General features: G+C 42.2%; 1 protein-coding gene across 10 annotated transcripts in view; it reads right to left on the bottom strand.

Annotated features, from left to right (window-relative positions):
- Fn1 (fibronectin 1) overlaps window positions 1–25,599 on the bottom strand; it is a 69,352-nt gene that overhangs the window by 27,571 nt on the left and 16,182 nt on the right. For 6 of the 10 annotated variants that reach the window (XM_034497767.2, XM_034497770.2, XM_034497775.2 and 3 more), the window contains exons 13-24: window positions 20,104–20,225; window positions 17,120–17,297; window positions 16,755–16,931; window positions 15,825–15,953; window positions 15,473–15,562; window positions 14,601–14,795; window positions 13,428–13,700; window positions 11,277–11,543; window positions 8,167–8,261; window positions 6,816–6,984; window positions 6,006–6,092; window positions 2,734–2,925 (exon numbers count right to left, since the gene is read on the bottom strand). In XM_034497767.2, coding sequence (XP_034353658.1) covers window positions 2,734–2,925; window positions 6,006–6,092; window positions 6,816–6,984; window positions 8,167–8,261; window positions 11,277–11,543; window positions 13,428–13,700; window positions 14,601–14,795; window positions 15,473–15,562; window positions 15,825–15,953; window positions 16,755–16,931; window positions 17,120–17,297; window positions 20,104–20,225 — 1,974 coding nt within the window. Of the gene's footprint in view, window positions 1–1,115; window positions 1,389–2,733; window positions 2,926–6,005; window positions 6,093–6,815; window positions 6,985–8,166; window positions 8,262–11,276; window positions 11,544–13,427; window positions 13,701–14,600; window positions 14,796–15,472; window positions 15,563–15,824; window positions 15,954–16,754; window positions 16,932–17,119; window positions 17,298–20,103; window positions 20,226–25,599 lie in introns of all 10 variants that reach the window. The other 4 variants (XM_034497764.2, XM_034497766.2, XM_034497768.2 and 1 more) reach the window with 1 other exon arrangement.

The raw sequence follows: 25,599 nt of genomic DNA, 5'->3' as shown, positions 1-25,599 counted from the left end.
CTGATTTCAAACAAGGAGGATTGAGTTAATGCGATTTTAAAGTCAAAGCTAAAAAAAAAATAGCTGGAAACGTAAAAAAAAAACAGTATTTCATGCAGAAAAGAAACAGTTACAATCATGCAAACAGTCTAATCTAACCTAATCTAAATCATGATATGCTACGGTTAAAAAAAAAAGTAAACAAAACACTATAGAGAATACTGTTAGGCCCCTTTAACCTTTCTGCCATGATCAATGCATTTTAAGGAATTTTAATCTACTTTCGAATAGGTTGGCTCTTTATCGTGGTTGTTATTGGTGTTTTAGTACATCGATACCACAGAAGATCTTTTATCCCAGGCTGAAGAGGCTTAAGTTGCCACACAGCAAAGAATACATAGCAGCACTTTCCAAAGAAACACATGCACGCAGACAAAAAAGACAAGGGTCCTCAGTTTCCCCAGAGTGAGGTATCTACACACTACTGCATTGCCAGTAATTCCATTCAGTGAACTCTACTTACAAGTGAGGGGTTCATGCACAGTGGTTCTCAGCAGTGTTTCTTACCATGCAGGGCAGAGAACCTTTAAGATGTTGCATGCTCGTCTCCAGACTGTGGTTAAAGAGGGGTTTCCTCATCCTGTCTAGCATCAGTATCTAGAAAGCCCTATGACTCACTGTCTTCCAACCCCGAGAACTCCTCTTCTGTTCCACCCTAATTTGGGGGGGTGTTTTATTAGCTATGGGATCTTATCAAAAGGTAAGAGGAGGAAACACACAGCGGTGCGTTTTGGAGGCGTGTCTTAGTATAAATGGGTGCTCGTCATTCGGTTTGGTAGTCATACTTAAAAAAAAAAAACCTCAAGATCCGCAAATTTAATCTACTTTGCATTTCGTAAATCAGAGATCTAGAGTTCCTCATCTTCACATCTGTTTGTGCTTTGAATGAAAGTGCATGAGACTATTTATATATGTTTTCACGCAGTTAGGCTGATGTATCCCTTATCTCTGAATGTGCCTCGCCCTCATCTCCGTGGCCAATCACTGGCTTCTTGGAAACATCCAGATTTAACCACAGTGACTGAGCAGCATGCAACACCATCCATGTCTCAAACACAGAAGACTTCAAGATTCACCCGTTTGCTGCGTCAGTGTGGTAGGGGCACTCTCTCCGCCATTAATGAGAGTGATAACGCTGATGTCATAGTCAATGCCGGGTTCCAGCCCTGTAACTGTGTAGTATCCTACTGAGGAGTCCACAAAATCTTCAAAAATAGGGATCCCTTCTCCTGCCGCAACTACTGTGATTCGGTACCCGATAATGGTGGAAGAGTTTAGCGGGGTCCACCTCAGGCCGATGCTTGAATCAGTTATATCAACAAAGCTTAAGTCAGTGAGCTGGGGCACCTCTATTGAGTTACGAAGCAAAGAGGAGGCAAAAGGAAAGTAGAGGCAAAAAAAAAAAAAAAAAAAAAAAAGAAGAAAAAAAAAAAAGAGGAAAAAATAAAGCGGTGTACATCAGGTGACCGGTAGTGAAATTGACAGAGTGGTCAAGCAATGATGGTATATGCAAAGTGTCCCAAATTATTTGAAAAGACTTCCCAGGCTTCACGAGTAATTAACTCCGCTGGGAGAATAATTCGGGTTACCACGTTCTTTTAGGGGCTTTCTCCCATTTAGAAGATATTCCTCAATGGTACAATTTTAACTTCTCAAGTGCTAAGAAAAAAATACTCATAAACACATTTACAATGTCAAAATCCTTCTCAGAACCTAAACTGATCTGTAAAAGACACTAGCAATGTTGGGGGGAAAGAACATGAACCTTTAGTAAGAAAATAAAATCTTACGAAGGCTTTAAAAAAAAATTGGCTGGTTAACTTACTTATTTTCAATGTTCAAAGCCCATGACGGACGGCATCATGACCATGGTATTAATCTATGCTGTCAAGGTGCCACTCAAACGCACAGTCAGGCCAAGGCCAGCCATCACTGAGCACTGAGCCCATCCCACTGCCAACATTTTAATTCATGTAATTTAATTAGTATTCATAAATGCATAACAAAATGCTGCAGAGGTAAGAGAGTCTGACCAGCGCTTTCATTCTAGAGAAGACTTGGGACAAACAATAAATAGACCTATCCCTAGACAGGCCTTTGTGACTCTGTCTTTCAATTCAGAAGAAAGCAAGCCTGGGGGGCCTGGCCTTTACTTCTTCCCTTTCTGTCGTTTTCACCCCACTTGCAATTTTTAAAAGGATGTGAAGCTGCAAGATAAAGATTTGGATTGTCAGCCAAGTGTGTTTCGGTGCTCACATATGGAGACAAAGACTGTTTTCTAGATAACCGTTGGGGGTGGATACAGACTGTAAAACCTGGGGCACAAACGCCCCAATGGGATGCATTTACCACATTACTTTTAGCCTGTCAGCACTGGGTACAGACACGCGACACTGTTTAGTAATCTTTCCATGTGAGCAAACAGCACAGAGTTAATGCCGTGGCTGCACTCATCACGTACCCATGGCAACAAACAGCATCCCGGGGAAGCACAGAGAGTGAAGCAGAAGGAACAAACAGGAAAGCCCTCATCCAAACAGTTGCTCTTTGGCTTTGTGGTTTTGGAGAGCGCACTGGGAGGTTGGCATTAAATCCCAACTGTATCTGACACATTCAGTCATCTGGGATTAAGATGCTAATCCCCACCGCTACTCAAACTGGCACTCTGAGGATAACAGCTTATTTTTCTATTACCTGGGATGACGGTATCAGAGATAGGGGCACTTTCCTTGTCATCTTTGACAGTGTAAACACTGACATTGTACTCCAGGCCGGGATTCAGGTTTTCAAAAGTGCAGGAACTCTGATCGGCATGGACTACTTCTTCCAGAGAGGTCCCCTGCTGCCCATTTGTGGGGGTAGTGGTTATTCTGTAGCCAGTGATATCTGGAGTAAATGCAGAGAGGAAGTTACCATACAGAACATTATGACCCAGGGTGTATTAAACTGTACACCAATGATGGACCCATAGAGGAGAAGGTGGGACCAAGGGGCAGGGCAATGACTTACTGACAGTCAGAGAGTAGGAATTAGTTTTAATCTCTCTACTCTGCTGAGTGACTAGTCTATAGCAATTTATGATAATTTCACAATAACTAGAGAGTCCATGAGTCTCCAAGCACTTAGAAATGGATGTTTGAGATGAAAATTGCTAGCTGGATCATCCTACACTGCACCCACTGGGTGATCTTACACACGTATAAGTGCCTTAACTACAAAATAAAATCATGGGACTTTAACAAAGATAAGGAAATCTTAGAGAAGACCTGAGACTTTCCTGTCTTCAAATTCCAGCTTCTTTTTTACTATTTTATCCTGCTTTTCCTTAATGGGTGACCTACAAGAGAGCTGAGGAATATTCTACTTTTCCAGAATGCTCTGAGATCACTTTCCATCTAAACACTCTCCAGAATAAAGGTTTGTTTGATCTATGGACACAGGGGTGGAGGAGAGATGGAAAACAGTAATATAGATGCTCATTCTCAAAAAAAAAAATTAATCATAAAAGACTTCAGAATTATGAAAATTGGGCAGTCAAGGTATTAAAGAAAAGGAGGCATCAATAAATCTAATAGTGGCCAGAGCTCTGCAGGGCCAGGTTGGAAGAAGACACAACAATACTGACCCACTGAGAACAGGGAATGAGGGTGTATTCTGTCAGTGGGGAGAAGGTGAACATTAATGCATCATGTGCTAGGAAACCCAATGGGACGGGAAGTCAATAATGTTTCGGTCATTTCCTTTGCAACTGACCATTGAGTGGGCAGGCCACTGAAACCAAAGATTAATGATCCAGCTGCCAAGAAGCAAGGAACTTGTCAGCTTCAAGTTTCAAAGCCAGAGTAACTTATCTGGAAACAGTGTAGCTGTCACATTATACAATACATTGCTGCCACAGAGAAGGAAACATCACTCGGTCTATTTCAAAAGGAGATCAAAAGGAGTGTTTTAAACTAGTTTTATTTTGTGTGACTATAATCACACACACTTATAGATAACTGCCTGACACATATGCCCGAGCAAGAGTAAGAACAGCGTAAGAAATTATTTCTACAAATTATAGACTAAAGATTTGGCTCGGCGGTTAAGTTGTTGGCTATATACTCATAAGGACCTGAGTTCCTGACTCCAGAATTCACATAAAGCCAAACGCCAAAGCGTGTGTCTGAAACCTCAGTGTTGCTTGAGACCATTGGGAAGTGAAGACAAGAGAGTTCCCAGAAGCTCTCAGACTCCCCATCTTAAACAAGATGGAAGGCAGTCATGTATACTGAAGGCTATCCTCTGACCCCCATACACACTGTAGCACCCAAACTCATACACATGAAAGCTGCACATAGGCATGCATCCATCATACAAAGGTACATACAAAGGTGTGTATGTATATATATAATATATAGGGATAGATATGGATATAGTTTATAGTTTTGTCAAGACACAGCCCACACTATGACCCCAGGCTAGCATTAATAAGACTCACTGTATACACCAGGCTAATCCTCCTGCCTCAGCCTTAGTGTTGGGATGACAATGTTACTTTTATAAAATGGTTATTTATTTGTTTAGTTTGTGTGCATATATACGAGAGTGTGCTGTCCCATGATCAGCTGGTGGGGGTCCTGGGATAGCATTTGGCAGTCAGTTCCCTCCTTCAACCATGTGACTCCTGGAGATCAACTCAGACTTTGGCAACAAGAGCCCTTATCCATTAAAGCATCTCACCAGCCCTAAAGATATTCTAGTACATGTGAACACACTTACAGCTTCATTTCTTTATTACTCTTCATATTATTTCCTTGAATCAGGATTTCTCACTGAGCTTGGAGCTAGGCTGCCAGTGAGCAAACTCCAATAATCCATTGCCCACTTCCCTCCATCCCCTACAACAATGGAATTACAGCGGCTCATGTAGCTGCGCCCAGGTTTTTTTTTTTAATAGCTGCTGGGGATGAATTCATGTCCTCGTGCTCTTACCCAGGTGAGCCTTCACCCGAGCCCTGTCTCTCTTACATTTATGGTTCAACTCATTACATGTCCATAGGTTACAGATCTATGTACTGAACCAACATGGATTTAAAAAAAAAATAAAACAACTGGTTGAAAATAGTTTGGATCTGCACTGTGCACACACTCTTTCTTGTTGCTGTTCCCTAAATAATCTACACTCACTTCCACAACATTTGCAATATATTAAGGTAGAAGTAACCTACAGATAACTGAAGTACACAAGCAACGTATAGGTTATACACAAGCACAGCATTTTATGCAACGGGCTGGGCAGCTGCAGATTTTAGAATCACCGGGAATCCTGAAGCCAGCCCCACCCAGATACCAAGAGATTTGTCATGAATATATATATATATATATATATATATATATATATATATATATATATATATATCATGATTTCAGCCTTTAAATTGGGCTTTAAATTTATTATTAATTATTTATTTATTGATTGATTGATTGTGTGTTTGTTTATTATGTGTATGGATGTGCCTGCATGTTTGTCTGTGTGAGGGTTTCCCATCTCCTGGAACTGGAGTTACAGAGAGTTGGGAGCTGCCATGTGGGTGCTGAGAATTGAACCTGGGTCCTCTGAAAAGAGGCAGCTACTGCTCTGAACTGCTGAGCTATCCCTCCAGCCCCACTTTGGGCATTTCTAATGAACTGAACAAAATCTTGTTTCCATCTAATCCTTGTAATTCCCTGCAGTATAAACATTTGCCCGCCCCACCACCACCACCCTCCAGCCTAGCATTTGACTGTTCTCTTTCCTGTGAATTAAGAAAACATACTCAGACGTTTTTACATGTAGCTCATGAACCTGTATCACGCGTGGAGAGCTAAGAACTTCCTTTCTCTTTTTCTCTGAATAGAATCAAACTCTGTTTTGGGAGAGTCTCGTGTATACATGCCGTCAGATCCACCCCACAATTGCCTAGGGTGGTGCTCTGCTTTCTTACCTGGGGTGGTGCTCCTCTCCCAGGAGACAGTAAGCACTCCAGTGTCAGGGTTTGCCTCCAGGTGCAAGTTGGTTGGTGGAGACAGCGCTACACAGAAAAGAAAATTTAAAAGTTAAACTGAACAAGAAACAGTTGGCCTGCGAAATGTTTCCTCCACAACCTCTCTCCACTCTTCTCTCCTTCCCTCTCTCCTCCTTTTTTCCTTCCTTTATCCCTTCCCTCTAGGATTGGAAAAATAAAGAAAGTATTCTATAAAAACAGGCGACAGTAACCCCCTGAGAGAGGATTCATTAGGATTAACGCTATTATAAGTCACTACTGAAACTGGTTCATCTTGCCAGTTTAGAAGGCTTTTGACATGGAAGGAATGCTTCCAATTCTGTGGCCTGCATGATACCAGCTACATCCAACTGAAGACTCTGTTGATATAAATAGGAGAAGGGCTCTTCCCTTGTTCCATCTCATAAGTAAGCTGGGACGCTAGCCTTAAAAGAATTAGAGGAGTTTGTTTCCTTTTTCTTGAGATGGGCTCTCACTGTGCAGCCCTGGTTGGCCTAGAACTCACTATGTAGACCAGGCTAGCCGCAAACATCTGCCTCTCTCTGCTTCCCAAGTACAGGGATTAGAAGTATGTATTATAAAACCCAGCTCTACCAGATCGACCCCCCAGTTTTTGGTGAGGCTAGCCTTGAACTCCTGATCCTCATCTTTAACTTCCCAAGCACTAGGATTCAAAGCACACACTACCACACTTGGCTTTGGCAGTCTTTTTAAATAGTTTAAAAGTTAAAAAAAGAAGGCTCTTCTCACGTGTCACTACTCTGTTCACGATCGGTGCATCTCTCTCCTGGCCATCTCTCAGGACTTGGATGGTGTAAGTGTATTCCACGCCTGGAGTCAAGCCAGACACAACGATGCTTCCTGAGTCTGAAGTCACTTCTCGGGGTGCTTCACCTCCCTGGCTTGGTCGTACACCCAGCTGGAAAGAGGAAAGTAAAGTTAACATGCAGGATGAATATTCCAGAGCTCCCAAGAAAGAGGTTGTAGTCATACACAGTGAGAAGTCCTTTAAAAATCCCCACTGTGCATTTACTGGGGATGGGAGGGATAACAAGTGGAGGGTTCACTTTAGTTATTCTGCGTTTAGCTGAAGGTATCTTCCTTTGGTACTAGGGTCCTTTATAATAGAAAAGTTCTAGAGAAATGTCGTTTGACAAAGAACCTTCTGGTACATATCAGCAGTACACAGGGGAAAAATGCCCTGGGCTCTCTCTTTAATAAGTTACTCATATTCAGTTAACTTTCTAGTTATCGCCAGCCACTTTGACATGTAGAAATGAAAAACACATTCCCATGAAGACGTGTGTGCCTAACTACAAAAGCCTAGGTAATATTATCAAGCGGTACTCAACTCCAGAGAAATCCTTCAAATTCTCTGTGGCTTCTAAAACTCTGAATGACATTATTAAGGGAAACTTAAAAGGGACATTGGTGGTCTGCAAAAAGGGCCTTCTTTATCTGAACAGCCCACTCAGCAAGATGGCTATTTGCATACTAAAAAGCAGAGTGACCCTCGGTCTATTTCTTTTTTCTTTCTTTTAAACAATCAAGCTTTGATTTCCAGACATAATAAGTATCTCTTTATTTCATCCTTTGGATGCCAAAGGATCGGATTCTTTAAAAACACATTCATTTGTATCCATCACTTCCCTGGTATCATTGACTCCAGATATCTAAACCGAAGACCTCAATTTTAACTTCTATTAAGAAATTCACCCACAGGGCTTTGAACAAGTTGAGATGAAACTGATTGGATAAAAATGTGATTTTTAAGTGACTCTCAGTTTAATTGGTCTTCCCAAATTGGTTTTCGTAAGCTTCTCGACACCCATTTAGAGCGACACATCAAATGAAGTTTTGCTATATTTCTATTTTAAAATGGAGTTCCCTGGGGGGAAGGACAGAAAACAGAATAAACACTACAGTTCCATGCTAATGGCTTTCTTCCCTTGCCACACAGAGAAGCCTCAATACAGGCTTTGCTCTCAGAAGGGCCACAGTATGAGCACAGGGCTTTAAAAAAAAACCCGGGTCTGTAAAATGTGGAGGAAATGAGAAGGCACCTCTGGGCTGAATCATGACAGATGCATCTGCGACTCACCTTGAAGCCAATCCTTGGAGCGGGGGTCCAGGTGATGACGATTGTGGTCTCTGTCACTTCCGTGTTGTATGGTGGAATGGAACGCAGAGGCTGCACTGTAAAATAACCAACGAGAGGTTCAACATGAGGCACATAGGTGTTGGTCAGGACTGCAGATTAACAAGCATCTTAAACAGAGCTTTGGTCTAACCACTAAGTAGACAGAGAATGTAGCCCAGGTTCACTCATTAGTGAACATTACTGCCTCTTACTCAATTCTCCCAGGACCTGGTAAGACTTGGGGAGGGGGCTTGGGGGATGGTGATTCTGCAGGCCCATCTTCAGGCTGGGGCTTGAATTTCTGGCAGAGACCTGTCACTCACAGATGAGTAGAAAGAAAGGGTAACTGACCTCAATGAAAGCCCCTTTTAACATCTTGGGTTCTATAATCTGTATCTTTTCATGATTTGGGGATCTTATCATCAACATCAAAAATCCATCCCTCAAACATGTGGTTGATCATTCAGAATAATAATACTACAGACACTTAATACCTAACCACTGGACATAGGAATTACAAGGAAAGTATGCTTGGTATTCACTATCCTGACACCACTATCATTTCTTTTACTGAAAATTCTAATTTTTTAACAGGCTGGAGATAATGTTCAGCACTTAGGACCAAATAGTGCTCCTGCAATTCAGAACAGTCCATTTTTACACCGAGGCATTTTCTATTGCTTGAGTCAAGCAGCTAAATCTTGCCCCATGTTAGAGAGAATATTCTCTTGCCTAGGCAGACCATTACAGGAAAATCACCAAGCCACAAACCCACAAACTGTTGTCAAACAAAGGATGTGCCTGTAAGTATGAATTATGGGTTCTGGCAGGGCTTGTTAGGTAAGGAACAACCTTGCTGTTGAGAAATGACATATGCCCTCAATACAGGAGCAGGCTGGATTCCTCCCCCTAAAAATAGCTTATTCCCCCCACTTTTCTCACAGTAGCTCTTAAGCATTCAGCATGAGATAGAAAAGTCAGAAAAGTGGTTTCCAAAACTTAGATTTGCTTAAGCTGCAGAAACTGAAGTTCATAGGCCCTGCTGGTGTTTCTACCCAGACTATTGGGGGTTCAAATGGAGGTGTGTAACTCCTTGCTTCCACTGGTTTACTTAAATCTGAGCCGAGGCGAGCTCTTTTGGTTTATCATTTGTCCTCCAGTCACCTACCCTAAAGGTTTTGGAAAGTATACTATGTGCAATGAGGTATGTTAATGAACCGTCAGCAGAAGCCTTCGAGGAAGTGGCCGTGTCCATTATAAGAAATGGGTTTTGCAAAGAAAAGCAAAGATACTAACTAACTCAACAAGAGTGGATCTTACACTATCTCAAAACCAGGCCATGCAAAACAGGAAAAATTAAAAAAAAAAAAATTCTCTTGCAAACTAAAAAGCAGACTTCATTGCTGGTGATGAACAATTTCATAGGAGAAAGCAAATCTTCGTTGTCCAACCTCACACACCAATGTATATGGAAATAAGTTTATGGTAAATAACAGATTCCTATGGGGAACAGTTGACAAGAATCTTCTTTGGGAAATTCCAGAGTAATTTACAAACTAAGCTTTTTCTAGATTGTTGCTTTTATTTTATTTTGTTTGTTTGTTTGTTTGTTTGAGACAGGGCCTCTTTACCTAGCCCTGTTCTGGACCTCCCAGACTGGCCTTGAACTCACAGAGATCCACCTGAGTCTACCTACCAAGTGCTAGCACTAAAGACCTGTGATACTACGCAGTGCTTAGATTACTTTTTAATGCGTTTGAGCATCCATATTTTAAAATTAACCAAACAAGACTTGTTGAAAGCTGGAAAGCTGAGAACCAGGGGTAGACGGCAATAAATGCCCAAAGCATGCTTATAGTAGGTCCTTCCACAGTTCAAACCGTCAAGTTAAATATAACAAGTGTTCGACAAGAAATAGTCTCGTAATTCCTTGTCATGTAAATGGAGTGTACTTAGCAGAAAAACAACTTGTGACTACAGGCCTTTATTGGGATGTGGATAAATAAGAGATTTAAGGCCATTCCCTCTAAAATGTTGAGTCATTTTCAAGGATAGTCAGAGCCAAAAATCCTTGTCTTTTTCCTCTGAGTGGAACTGAAAGTTAGGGAAGAAGAAACCAGGTCTCTGCTGTGAAGGATGGCAGCCTGCAGCAGTCTAGGCTCTCAAGGAAGTCATTTGTTTAACCTCTCGTTCCATTTGCTGATGTCTATTCAGTCCATGGGTGGATTATTGTTTTACATATATGACTATCAGTTGATGTCTAGAGAGTGATATGACAGAGCTGTCTGCTAGTATTTAGTCAGCCTTTTCTTTGTCTGCATCTGTATGTGGTCTATGTGCCCATGAATTCTTGTGAGGAAGTCGGAGGCCTGCATCACATGGTTTCCTCTACCAGTCTCCTTCATATTTCTTGTTTGTGTTTGAGATAGGGTCTTTCTATGTAGTCCTGACTGTTCTGGAACTCGCTATGTAGACCAGGCTGATTTTGAACTCAGAGATCCACATGCTCTTGCCTCCCAAGATGAAAAGCATGCACCCCCACAGCAGCCTCTGCAGTGTATTTTTGGAGAACCTGGAGTTACTGACGGGCATCACTGGCTGTAAGCCTTTCCAGATCCTCTTGTCTGTCTCCTAGTGCTAGGATTACAATTATGCACTGGCTTTTTATGTCCGTGCTGGGAAGCTGAACTCAGTCCTCATGTGTAAGCAGCACTTATTTAATCCACTGAGCTGTCTCCCAGGCCCTCCTGACTCAAGTGTTAGCCCAGAAGAATAGAAAGAACCTGGAAATACCTGCAAATCAACACTGTTTCCTTCAGCAACACAGTGTTGCTTCAAAACACTCATCAGCCCGGGCAAAGGCCGTGTGCTATGATGCCCATTCTGGCAAAGCTCTGTATGTTACAATAGACCAGTAAGAACTATTTAGAGCACCAGCCTGTCCATGCAGACTGCTTTAAATGATGTACCAGGGTTTCCTAAGTTAACTTTTGAAAAGTAGAAGGACAGAAAAAGCCAATAGTTAAGAACACTTAGCTTCACTAAAGAAAGGCATTTGAATTTTAGCTTACGGGTAGTAAAGACTCCGGTGGCTTTGGGACTCTGCTGGTTGCCTTTCACAGCCACCAAGGTCACAGTGTACTCAGACCCAGGCTGCAGATTTCTCAGGGGATACTTGGAAGCCAAGGGTCCCACATTGTACTGCTTGGGTTGGCCGCCTCGGGTCAGGCCGGTGGTCAGTCGGTAGCCCGCTATGCGAGCTCGAGGTGGAGTCCACGTTACCAGAACTGTTCTGTCAGTTTCGTTGACAAACTGGAGGTTAGTGGGAGCATCAAGTTCTGGAGAAATAGATGAAATGCGTCAAGACACATTTAGATCAATAACGGCCATGCTGAAACCCTCCAGCTTGATTAAGCATCCTAACCTTTCATTCCTCGAGGTAGGAACTAAGTCAGAGGCACAGCCTGGAAACTGTGAGGCTCTGGGAGACTGGGGATGGGGTAGAATTTTGCCCAAACTTTGTCAGTTATGAGAATTCGTTGACCTTTTTCACTTGTCTGTGATCCTTTGGAAAGGCTAATTTTCCAAGCAAAGATTTACCCACCACCCTTGGAAATTACAGTTACATTCTAGTGACAGTATTTTTTTTTTTCCTAAAGCAAAACAAACATTCTGTAAACCCCACAATTTGCTTTGGACCAAAGAGGTTAAGGGAGAAGAGTAAGTCCCACAGAGCTAGGGCAAGAAAAGCCTAGGTGGGGAGAAAAGAGAAGAGGAGGGGAGGGGAGGGGAGGGGAGGGGAGGGGAGGGGGGAGGGGAGGGGGGGAGGGGAGGGGAGGGGAGGGGAGGGGAGGGGAGGGGAGGGGGGAGGAGGGGAGGGGAGGGGAGGGGAGGGGAGAGGAGAGGAGAGGAGAGGAGAGGAGAGGAGAGGAGAGGAGAGGAGAGGAGAGGAGAGGAGAGGAGAGGAGAGGAGAGGCGAGCCGAGCCTGGTGGGTACTTGGTACTATGCTAACACACGTGTTGATTGACTGACCTGTCCTCAGCTGGGGAAATAAAAGCTACCTGACATGGACCTAATTACAATAACTAAAACAGATACACGCAGAACCCCAGTCCCGTGTGGTATCAGAAAGAATCACATAGATTACCACTTTCTCTCTACGGATGATAACTGGGTTTCCCATAGGAAGTTAGAACATCTTTGATAGAAAGAACCTTCCAGAGATGGTCGAGTGTAATTGAGGGCATGAGCTTTGGAGTCCAAACCACTGTCACTTCCTCAGGGAAGACCTCAGGTTTTTTCCCACAGCCAACAGAAGTAACATTTTCCTTTGTGCATTTCAGCCAAAGACTTAAGAGCCAATCAGCTTCTGCCGATACGGAACTTACCTTGCTGCCCAGGGCCACTAAATGTTTAGTATTTATTCTTTATGTTATTAACTCACTGTGTGGTGCTAGAGAGAGAACCCAGGGTCTCACACATCCCAGGCATACATTCTACTACTGAGCTATACACCCCTGCTGCCTGGCAACTGCTAGTCTCAAAAATTCTACCGTAAAAGTATTAAGAGAATACAATTTTACCTTGATATAGATATATCTAACTATACATATTAAAAAATGCACCTGCCGGGCGGTGGTGGCGCACGCCTTTAATCCCAGCACTTGGGAGGCAGAGGCAGGCAGATTTCTGAGTTTGAGGCCAGCCTGGTCTACAGAATGAGTTCCAGGACAGCCAGGGCTACACAGAGAAACCCTGTCTCAACCCCCCCCCCCCCAACAAAAAAAGAAATCCCTAAGGGTTGGGGATGTAGTATGATGGTAGAGTACTTTTGATTCTCAGCTCGAAGAAAGGAAGGAAAAAGGGAGAAAGGGAGGGAAGAAGGGAAGGAAGAGGAGGAGGAGGGAGGGGAAGAAGAAAGACAGAAGCACTGAAATTGCATCTCTATGTTTCCTGTTAGCTAAGAACACTCTAACTCTCTTAACCACTCTCCACATTCCAGCACCAAGCATGTTGGAAATGACATGTGTTGGAAGCATGTATGTTGGAGTTAGCCTTCTCAGAACCCTAGTTTCATTCCACCTTCAACTGGATGTTCCCTTACTGCTAAGCCATGAACCTGGGAGTGAGCAGCATGCTGTACAGTTATCACAGACAGAACTGAGGGTATAGAGCATGGAGGGGGGGGCAACAAGACAGGCAGGCAGGCCCGGGGACGTACTGGTAGTCTGTTGTGCTGTCAGAGGATTGCTTTCCTTGCCCTGATGCACAGCAAAGACTTTGAAGAGGTATGTGACCCCAGGGGACAGCCCGGTGATTTCAGCAAAGGTGTTCCTATTGACAGGCAGCCTCTGCCCATGTTCCCCAGGCAGGCTGACAGGCAGGACATCCACTCGGTATCCAGACACTGCACTATCAGGAGGGGTCCACATGATGGTGACTTTCACGTCTGTCACTTCCACAAACTGTAGGTCCTTCGGAGGGGGAACATTATCTAGCAGACAAGAGAAATGGCTCATTCACAATTCCCACTCAAGGTTGATGAGAAAAGTTAGCTCCCTGAACAATTCGGGCATTTCTTAGACCCACTCATTCTAGGTCAATACTGGGTTTTGACTCTTAATCAAAAAATAGGGGTGTGTGTGTGTGTGTGTGTGTGTGTGTGTGTGTGTAGATATTCATGGTTAGTCAAACTGATATTGGAATCTTTATTTAGTATCTATAGATAGGCATAAATTTATGAAATAAAACCAAGAAGTTAAAATAATACTCAAAAATAAATGTTTTTACTTTACAAAAAAAAAAAAAAAAAAAAAAAAAACCTGTGGTGTTTGTTTAACTAACTCATTTGATGTTAGTTAAGAGAACAGATTAATTCTTAAGCCTCCTAGAAAAAGTTAAGAAGAGATGTTGTGAGTTTTTAACCAGAAAACCCAATAGCTGTCTTTGATTAGTTCCTTCTCAGTGCTGACATTTTAGCATTTAAGTCAGCAGTTCTCAACCTGTGAGTTGCGATCCCTTTGGGGGGGTCAAATGACCCTTTTACAGGGGTCGCTTAAGACCATCAGAACCAGCTATTTACATCCCGATTCACAACAGTAGCACAGTTACAGTTAAAGTAGCATGAAACTAATTTTATGATTTCAGTCACCACAGCATTAGGAAAATTGTGAGCCATTGATTTGGGTGATGGGAACATAGAAAGAGCTGACAAAGACAAAAACAGCTCACTCTCAGGGGCCTGTCACTCATGCAACTTATACCTAAGTCCTCTCCGGAGGCTAAAGAATGAATACAATCCATGTAGGCTTTATCTTCCCCTGGAAGCCTAGAGCTGCTTTCTTGTCTAGTCCTGAGAGATCAGACACTAGGGGATGGGTTGTTTTTAAGTTACCAGATCGTGGGATGCCAGTTGTCTCCTGTTGGATGAAAACGGGTGTGCTCTCCTGGTTTTCCTCCACAGCATAGATTGTGATGTTGTACTGAACACCAGGCTGCAGGTCACTGAGGGTGACAGAGTTGGCCGTTTCAGGAAGGTTGAGTTCTGTGCTACTGCCTTCTACTGAAGGTGAATAGACAATTCTGTACCCTGCAGGTGTAGGAGAAAAGTGTTTAGACACATGATCTTCTGAAGCAGAGGCTAGACAAATTATAATTCTCCTTTCTAATGGCCCCCCGCATCTTGTTCGACTGTTAAGAATCAGCAAGATTCTTTCTGGGTCTTTCAGTGTTAGCGTTTCCTCTGATAATGCCTGACTGGCACAGAGATAGGAACAGTGATAGGAATCTTTTAATAATAAAATAGCATCCTTGAACACACAGAGATCCTTAATAAATGTCAGTAAGTGAAGCCATGAAGTGAGATATTCATAGTAAGCCTCTTTCTCTTCTCGGAGCTGAGGAATCTGCCTGAGCACTGTCTGCATCTTGGGGAACTTCATGGATGAAGCTAGAGCAGCAACTCAGCTCCCTCTCTGCAGCCCTTGAAATGCCTGCTGCAGTGAACCACGGGGCTGGCTTCATGGGCTGCATATGCATATGTCAGGGATGGGGGCGTGCTAAACAGACTTGAAGGAAAACAATTCAAAAACAAAGAAGCCCTGGTAGAGTTGAGGTGGAGACACACACACACACACACACACACACACACACACACACACACCTCTCCAACCATTGAAAATGGGAGATTTAAGGTGATACCAGTGTGGTCAGAATTTTCTCCTTCCACATCTATATATCAAAACAAACACAGAAGTCAAAGATGACCTGTGATAGGTGCCTGGGGTCTACTCCATCGAACAACAATGGAAGTATCATCAACCTGGTCCACAGTAGGGTCTGGAGGAGCATCCGGTGCTAAAAGAAAAACAAAGGAAGTCCGTCAGTGTTGCTACAAGCCCATGCTTTATAGAAAAACAAAAAAGTCTTTAAAGATTTGGGCTTTTTTTTTTAAGTGTTTTTTTTTTTTTTAATCCACTCTATCTTGGAACTCTAGCCTCAGCATCCCACAGCTTTCTGAACGATTTTATGTATGTATGATACGATGTATGTATGCATCGCATCACCCACCAAACCCCACACCAAAAGTTTCTTTTAACATGGCTTGGTGCACACATACCTGTAGTCTGTGATGTGGACAGGATCAAGCTCTGCTTTCCCTCTTCAGATATCTGATAGACATTGACAATGTACTTTCTGCCCGGGAGCAGGTCAGGGATGTTCACAGAAGTGGCCGTGCTTGGAAGATCTTTAAAACACAGGGGAAAGGTTAGTGGCCAGAGCAAACCAATCTTCCATGGCGTCTAAGAAAGCTATATTCACAGGGTGAAAGTCTACAATGAATGGTCTAGTGAATAGCCTGCAATTTTCAATGTAAGTCCTCTCATTTTCCACTTTCCCCCTGAAAATATATAATTGTTAATAACCTCCCTCTGATTTTTTAAAACATAGCTGTCATTAGAAATCAGAGTAGTAGCCATGTTGGGAGGAAGGTATGGCAGAACAGGGGTTGGAAGGATATTCATTTTTATGATGTGGGCCCTGTTCACATAAGTATTTTCAGTATCTTTTGATTATTACTTTTGGGGGGGGGGTTTACACATGTGAAGGTCAGAGGAGTAGAGGTCCTTGTCAGCCATCTCCTTCCACCCAGGGATTGAACTAGGGTCATGAGCTTAGCGGCAAGAGTCTTTACTAACTCAGCTGCCTCATTGGCACCAGCAAATATTTTTAAAGGTCCTTAATCACTGGGCTGTTTTAAAAGTACACAAGAAGGTAACTATGCACCCCTAAAGGAAAACACTGTCAGCCGCAGGTCTCGTTCTGGTCCCTTACTTACATGGATATGTGAGAAAGAAATACAGCACCAGAGAACAGAAAGGTGCCCAGGGAATCCCAGCCCTGTCAGAGAGGTTTCACCCCTCTCCTTGCTGTGATGGAAGGGAGTGTCTTTTCAATGTAAACTGTGGAGTAGTTTCAGAACCAAAATTCTCCAAAGCCAAGTAAGTATCTATTAACCCAAGCAGAGCAAGCCACACATTCTACTCACCAAGGTACTGTGGCTCATCTCCCTCCTCGCTCAGCTCATACTCCACCCGGAATCCTGACACGGTGTCAGAAGCTGATACCCACGAGACCACAAAGCTGCTGGCTGTGATTTCAGTTACAGATTCAGAAGTGGCCACAACGGGAGAAAAGGGCGTAGTCTCTCCGGTCACTGTGTTGCCTAGAGAAAGGGGAGGGAACAAGAGCCGTTGGTTGTCTGAAACACTCCTGCTCTGTGTGTGCAGAGGATGTTAAAAGGGAAATGCAGATGCCATTCAAGAAAAGAAGCAGCTAAGGACAGAATCTGCTCTGGGGAACCCAGGTCTGAGCTAATGCAGGCACAGCCCCCAAAAGATACTGGATGCATACTGGTCACAGGTGTGCTGGCGCTGGTGGTGAAGTCAAAGCGTGTCACTTCTCTGTGTCCGTACTGCTGGATGCTGATCAGCTGTCCCTCATAGATGACACCTGGGGTCAGGCCTTTGATGGTATAGGAGTTAAGGTGGCCTGGAATGGTAGCCTCCTTCCAGCGACCCGAAGAGGTTTTCTGAAAATGTAGAAGGAAAACACGGTGTTTAGTAATCTTCAAAGAAGAATGGAGGGTAGGATTCTCGAGGCTCCATTTTGGAAGAAAAATGGTGGAAAAACTTGATTCAGAACGGGGACTCTACTGTTTGCCGATGTTAATTAATTAGTAGTCCAAGTTGTCTATCAAGTGCTGTGGGCTATTTAGCTTGTTTCTCCCCTTAATCTTCACCTTCCTGCCGGAAAGTGAACAGCATCACTGTTCGAAATTTACAGGTGGAGAAACGGTTAATGATGTTTTCAAAATTACACAGTTGAGGCACCAAATACCTTCCCTCTGGCCAAATCTTGAATAATTTAATACCAGCATCCTCAAATCAGCCTCTCTGGTAAACAGAGACACGTTTCTCTCTGAAGTGAGAAAAGGCCTCACAGTCGATCTTTCAACTTGGTGGGATACATTTCAAGTTTCTTGCCTCGCAGGACACTGGAAAGCATAATATTGCCTTGACTCAGATCCTGGGGCCATCACAAACAAGGTTCAACTTGTCTGGTGTCGTGACTCATCCTTGGAAATGAACAACCCATCAAGAGTGGTTAGCCGACTTTGGGAAAGACTGCAGAAGAATATAGTTCGGTTTGTTTAATCTTTTCCTTCCAGTTTACATTTTTATATCCTGTCCAACTTCATTAATATGTCATGGACCGCAAAACTCATTGCAATAGATTGTGTGGAAAAGAAACACCCAGACTTCAAACAAGAAATCCTTTTAAGTGTAAATACTCTAAAGCGGTTTAAATATCAAATACATGTTTAATGCCCAGTGATTTTTTTTAATGTTATCTAATCAAGTTTGTACATACTTCAAATGTTCTAATGCCTGTTTTTATTTTGGAGATAAATGAAAGTGATCCAAGCAAGTACTCTTTAAACTTTACTTTTAGCTCAAATATGCTGACAGAAATTGAAGTTAGCCATTTTGTTTAGCTTAAAAACTAGCAATTGGCCATCAGAAGAAAATATGAGGATATAAACTCTCAGATGGCCTACATTTTAAAAAACAAAAACAGAAATTCTTTTTAAATTTTCAAAGGGGGCCGTGGGTGTGGCTCGGTCCACAGAGCGATTGCCTAAAGTGGCCAAAGGCCTGAGTCCAATCCCTAGCACCACATACCAAGGGGAAGCTGAAGCACACCTGTAACCAAGCACTCAGCAGGGAGATCAACTTTAGCTATCTTAAGACTATGAAACCAGTCTTGGCCTAATGGGACATCATCTCAAAACGAAACACAACAAAACCAAAGCCAAACTGTATGCGAAGAATTTAATCCAATGTGAAGATACCCCAATTCAATGTGTATTTCATACCTATTTGTAAATGTCCCATTTGTAGTGGCTTTGTAAAACACCTCCAAGTTCCAAGTCAGTAAAGACGGTGATAAAATGAAAAGATGAGGAGAGACAGAAGCTACTGAAGTGGAAAGGGCATCACAGTTGGTTGACATCGCCAGATGTTAATTAAGTTGGCGACTGACCACTCAGGGGCAACTGAAGAACAACAGCTCAGTCGGATAGAATTCCCCCAGAGTTTAAGTTCGACTGTGTGAGTTAATGTCATAAGTCAGACAGTCTGTTGTAGTCTAGGATTAATAACGGTCCAACTGGGTAGATTTGATTTTTAAAAGTACATTTTTCTCCTTTCTGAAATAGTGGTTTTAAATTATGTCATCAACTTTGGAGATGGAAGAGGGCAGGTCTGAGAAGGGAAGAGACATCAAAGTTTAATAATAGACTGATATAATAGCCTCCTTGCTATGGTTTTGGCATCTGGATAGTTAGAAAACGCTAGGGTTCGGTTGTTAGTATTCTGTCTAAATTCCACCTCCACAGTTACCTGGCAACAGCCAGGTAGGCCTGGTCCACTATAAAAGGGGCTGCTTGCCCCCTCCTCTCTCTCTTTCTCTCTCTTACCCTCTTAAATCTCTTAGTCTTAATCTCTGACCCTCCTACCCTCTTGCCTCTCTGTCCCCTCCCCCCACTTCCTCTCTCTCCACGTGGTCATGGCCCACAGCCGGCCTCTACTTCTCTACTCCTCTGCCTGTCTCTCTCTCTCTCTCTCTCTCTCTCTCTCTCTCTCTCTCTCTCTCTCTGTCTCTCTCTCTCTCTCTCTCTCTCTCTCTCTCTCTGCCTCTACTACCCTCCTGGCTTCCCTCCCCATGCCCTCAGTAAATTCTATTCTATACTATACGGGTGTGTGACTGGTCCCTCACAGGAAGAGATGTCTCTACATGGACCCGCTGAGACATCCCCTTCCCCCATACCTCTCCACACACCCACAGAATATACTCTCTTTATCTCTTTATCTTTTTATAAACACTTCATCGGTTTCTTTTAAAAACCAACTATAATCCATTCCCTATCCTTCTTCACTCAATACCTCATTCCCTTCTGTCTAAATAACTTGAGAGGACAACTGAGTTGAGTCAAAAGAATGATGTTCATTTAGCTGCCTTTAAACTCTGGAAATAATTTTCAAATTTTCTTTCCACGTTAGATGAGAACAGTTGTAAGTATTAGGGTTTCTAAGATCTTCCTAAGGTAAAGGCCTAATTTAATTTCTTCTACATATCACATATCAAAAAAAAAAAAAATCCTAAAATCTACATGTTGATTCCACTACATATCGGTTAGACACAAGAAAATATAAACATTATCCGACATGGAATCAGATCTGTTCACTCAAAAGCAGAAGCAAACCCACAGGGCAGCCCATCCTAGTCCAGTGAGGTCATGGGCCAGAGTCCAAGGCTGCTGAGCTAATACTCACAGGTCTCCATCTGAGGATGTACTTGGTGATATGTGAAGGCTCCGGGGCATTCCACTGGATGGGGTGGGAATTGGGCTGGCTGGGGGTCTCTGTGATAATTACTTGAACAGGTCCAGTTGTGCCTGAAAATGAAAAGGTGTCATTTCTTTAGTTTGTGTGTTCTTAAAGTCTTTTAAAACATGGATGTCCATCCTTAAAGACTTTTTACTTCTCAGGAAATATGGGCATAATAAAATGATTGAGTCCAGTTAAACCTTCTACATATTGAGCTGGAGAGATGGTTCAGCAGTTAAGAGCACTGACTGCTCTTCCAGAGGTCCTGAGTTCAATTCCCAGCAACCACATGGTGGCTAACAACCATCTGTGATGGGATCCAACGTCCTCTTTTGGTATGTCTGAAGAGAGTGATAGGGTATACTCACATAAAATAAATAAATCTTAAAAAAAAAATTCTACACATTGACATTAGAAAAAGCAGAATAAAACAGGTCTGATTTTACCTGGTAATTATTGCCTTTCCCATAAGAAATGCAATTAGAATTCTTTTTCTAATAAATAAGACAGAAAACACTCCAATGTCTTATAGCTTGCTTTCTTCTCTGGCTTTTAAAGTACAACTGTGAAATTTCCTTAACATGAAGAATGTAGTTCAGAATGCAGACCTCATGTACTAATTATATTAAGGCTCTTTTAAGACAAATTCTGAATCATGGAGGCTTTCAGCACAGAGGAATCTGCTCAAAAGGAAGCAAACGCTCCCAAGGCTTTATGGGAAATATAAAACAAACATTTCTAAATGGGGCTGAATCCTGGACAAACAGACAAAAGTAATAATTAAAGATCAAGGTTTGTTTCTTATCAGTCTAAGCCTTCTCTCCTTTGGAAAAATAAATCTAGGGTTTTTTCTCCCTTTTACTTAAGAAATATACTCTTAAGACCACTGTGGGTCAAATTGTTCAAAAAAAAATCTTTTAAAGCAATCACCAAGTGAAATGACATTTGAAAGCATATATTTAAAATTCAATATTTTCAGATCTTGATATAACTGTTAATAACCAAATTTAAGATAGATTCAGGTTTTTTTTCCCCTTGGTAGGGGAGACGTAAAATAAAAGAAGGAAAACAATTTTTTAATATAGTAGATTCCATTTAGAATAACAATGAAATTTTGTTGAGAAATCTGTTTACAGAATGGAAATTTATCTTCTCTGTACTCTATTCTTTGTCAGTCCAAGTTCATCTGTACAAAGTCCTTATAAAAATCCATGACACAAGAGTCTCACTGATGCTCTGTGAACACCACAAAGTTCTGCACGCTGATAACATAGCCACTCCACACTACCTGCAATTTTCTGAACGCTCTTGGAAAAAGATATACTGACTTTCAGATTTAATTATGGTCTTAAGCTTCTAAATTCTTTGAAAACAAAATCTTCCTTAGCAGAACAAATATGTAACTTACATATTTATGTGACCTCAGAAAACTTTGTACTCAACTTCCACACTGGGAATAATTAAGCTTGTTGAAGACTAACAAATATCCATTGAGTCTTGATTTCACTTAATGCTACAAGGTAAAATGACAAAATTCTCAGCTTGGCATCCTAAAGGTCATACGATCCACACACCACACAGGTTGGTTGTTCGATCAATTAACACAAGTAATTTGCATAGCCCTCTGGAATCACTCCTTCCACAGTTGAAGAGCCTCACAAATATTAACATATTAAAAAACTTCCTCTCGAACACTATTCAAAGAGGTTCCATATAAATCAGTAAAAACAGGCGTTTGTCTTTATGTTATTGGTGACAATCTGCATAAGGTTATTAAGCATTGCTGTTTTAGAAAAATCCCAGTATAATCCCTCAGGTAGAGAGAGATTTCACACACATCTTATTTTCTGAGTTTGAGGCAGGAAAACTTGTGACGATTAAATTTCCTTGAGAAGTCTATTAAGAGAATACAAATGACATTTACTGTCTGTCCACTCATCATACCCCCTGTGTTCACAAGGATGAGGGAGGGAGAGAAAGATGGTTGCAATGGTTAACTCAAGTGAATCAGAACTACAGAAGCTTTGTTTCCTTTCTCAGCCTTCTAGTGCAGGTCTGAAAAGTCTATTATTTTTAATTTTTACAATGCCTTCGTGTGAGAGTACAGGTGCTGGCCAAGAACAGAGGCATGGGATGCCCTGGAGCTGGAGGTTCAGCAAATATGCTGTTCCGATGGGAGGGACGGGGATAAAACTGTGTGAGGACTATGGACTCTTAACCTCTGAGCTCTCAGCTCTCCAGGCCCCTAAAATGATGACAGGGTCCACCTTCAAGGGACCGCTCTAAATGGCAAAGGGGATTTAGAGCATTTCTGCTCGGGAATGGAAAAAATACAAAAACCTCATCTGTTTTCTAGGTCAATTAAATAACTTCCAGCCCTTCACTACCCTCTACACTCCCACATAGGATTTAAAGATGAGAAAGTGAAAGGGCTAGCTATCATTTACACTGTTTAAATTGAAGTGTTTGATGCTGGTTCCTTGGTGTGATTCCCACCCCCACCCCCCACCCCTCTGGACCTTTTAGGCTTCTAATAGGAAGTCCCACTGTGAGATCTTCACCTGTAGGATGACACATTATACACTTTCAAAATCAGTTGAAAATAAGGTCAGAACGAGTGATTTCCGATAACAGTGACCCTGGAGAAGTTAAACATTCATGATTTTTTTTTTGACCCAAACGTTTCTTTCTCTACTTAATTTGCTGAGAGCTGTACTTTCCTGGTTGCTTATTGACAAACCAAATTTCTGTTATCTTTTGTTAGTTTGAACAGCTCTACCTACTCAGTAGGAAGAACAAACAGGGCAAGGCTCAGACAGTCTTTCGGCCATCTTTGGTTTCTCATCGGAGGCTCAAAGGCTAGGCATGAGCCCCTTGAGCAAAGCCACCATAGAGATAAACACCGAGTGCTCTCTGGGGTCAAGCACTCATCTGCTTGCCCTAAAATCTCTTTTGTGTTCAATGAGCTTTTGACATTGCCCTTTTTAGAGACAGGGGACAAAGTCAACAAGTAAAACTCCCGCTAGCTGACTCTTTCCTATCCAGCAGAATCTACCCTCAATCTTTGCAGTGAGACTATGTGAATAGGCTTATTTTAAAAGAAAAAGAAAAGGTCTCAAAAGAAAATAAATTTCAAAAATTGCCCTGCTGGCCAGGCAGTGGTGGCACACACCTTTAATCCCAGCACTTGGGAGGCAGAGGCAGGTGGATTTCTGAGTTCGAGGCCAGCCTGGTCTACCGAGTGAGTTCCAGGACAGCCAAGGCTATACAAAGAAACCCTGTCTCAAAAAACCAAATAAATAAATAAATAAATAAATAAATAAAAATTGCCCTGCTAAAACTGAAAATGAACACAAAAATTAACTTCTAGTCTTGGCTTGTGTCACTGAAAAAATCAAGCCCTCTGAAATATGCATTTTCTGAATTTATGGCATATTTGTAACCAGATTTTAAACTGTATTAAGTTGACCAGGTGTAATGTGCACATCTGTAATCCCAGCCTTTTGGAAACAGAGACAGGAGGGAGAATCAGAAATTCAAGGTCACCATTGGCTGCAAAATAAGTTTGAGGCCACCCAGGGCTAGATAAGACTCTCAAAAAACAAAACAAAGCAACTGTATTAAATTTTTTTAATGTTAAGTAACTCACTCTTAGACCTAAGTCCAGCAAGAAATACAGGCTGCTCTGAGCCACACACCTGTGGAAGCAGTCACCTGTGCTATCCTAACAAGGTCTAAGCTCTGAGCAGAGGAGGATGTCCCCAGCACATAGAAACAATGAGTGTATTCCGGATATGGGAGGCAAACACCTTTAATCCCAGCAAGCCTTTAATCCCAGCATTTGGGAGGCAGAGGCAAGTGGATCTCTGTGAGTTTGAGGCCAACCTGGTCCACAAAGTGAGTCCAGGACAGCCAGAGCTACAGAGTGAAACCCTGTCATTGAAAAACAAACAAAACATCATTCCATGAGTGGTAGATGGGTGCTCTGGGTTGCTGACTGTTACTGAAAGACTGGAAGCAATTTTAAAGGTGGTTAGCTAGTCTCCCTTTGTACAGACGAGAAGCTAACTAGTGTCCCTTCCACAGCAAGGACTCAAAGCTTGCTCATGTGCTCAGATTGCCTTTGGCTCTCACAGCTCACTCTGGGACTCTTACGCAGATTAATTTAATCTTAACACTTATGGAGTTAATTTATTATTATAATAATTTTTATTGCTTGTGGATTATCTCCAGCCTCCACACACACACCCAAATATTTTCGATTCTGAATACAGGTCATGTTTCATTTCATGTCTACAATTTGGTCCAGCAAGATGGGTAAGTGTAAGGTGCTTGCCCCACACAAGCCTGTAACCCTGAATCTGATCCCCAGAACCCATATAAAAAAATGTGTGTGAAGAAAAAACTTCAAAGTCCACTCTGACCTTCACATGTGTGCCATGGCCCAGTGCCCTCTCCACATACAAACAGAAGATAATAAATAAATAAATAAATAAATAAATAAATAAAAGAAATCTAGGAGACTGATGAAATGGCAGTCATAATTCAACATGTGTCATTACAGCCATTCAATGCATTTTAAATGATTTCCCCAAAACGAAGTAACACCTACAGCTAGGTTTAACGTCTTTACGAAAGAACAAACAACAAACGATAAAATAAAAGCCTAGCAATAAATATCAACAACAATAAAACCACAATAAGTATTTTGGGGTATTCAAACTGTGTGGGTGCAGTTGACCAAGGTTCTTGGCTCCAGATTTTGTTCCACATTCCATCTCACTAAAATGAAAATTGTCCTGAGCTACATAACAAAGCAGGTTTTGTACTTCTTGCCTTCTGGCTACATGACTTCTCTTTAAGAAACAGAACATAAGGGGCTGGAGAGATGGCTCAGTGGTTAAGAGCACTGACTGCTCTTCCAGGGGTCCTGAGTTCAATTCCCAGCAACCACATGGTGGCTCACAACCATCTGTAGTGGAATCAAATGCCCTCTTCTGGTGTGTCTGAAGACAGCTACGATGTACTCATCAAATAAATAAGTAAATAGATAGATAGATAGATAGATAGAATCTTAAAAGAAAAGAAACAGAACATAAAACTCTCTTTTATTCTAGTCCAAGTCACTTTATGGTTTCTACTTACACACACACACACACACACACACACACACACACACACGCACGCACACATGCACACATGCGCACATACGCGCACACACAGGCATGCATGCACACTCGACTGAGATAAAATGAACTGGAATGTTTTCACCTAATGGAATGCTCAACAGTGTAAAATGCAAAACTGTAGCATGCCCTTTTTTAAAGCATTTGGTGATGTTTACCTGATGAAGGGCAAAGAAGAACAATTTAAGTTGAAAATGTAGTAAACTATCAGACAGTGATATGAAAAGGGATGGGACAGAGCAAGACCCCCACTGGG

This window comes from Arvicanthis niloticus, chromosome 3 (assembly GCF_011762505.2).
Source record: "Arvicanthis niloticus isolate mArvNil1 chromosome 3, mArvNil1.pat.X, whole genome shotgun sequence".
NCBI classification, from domain to species: domain Eukaryota; kingdom Metazoa; phylum Chordata; class Mammalia; order Rodentia; family Muridae; genus Arvicanthis; species Arvicanthis niloticus.
Note: the sequence above shows the minus strand (reverse complement) of the source record. Positions and strands in the feature narration are given on the sequence as shown.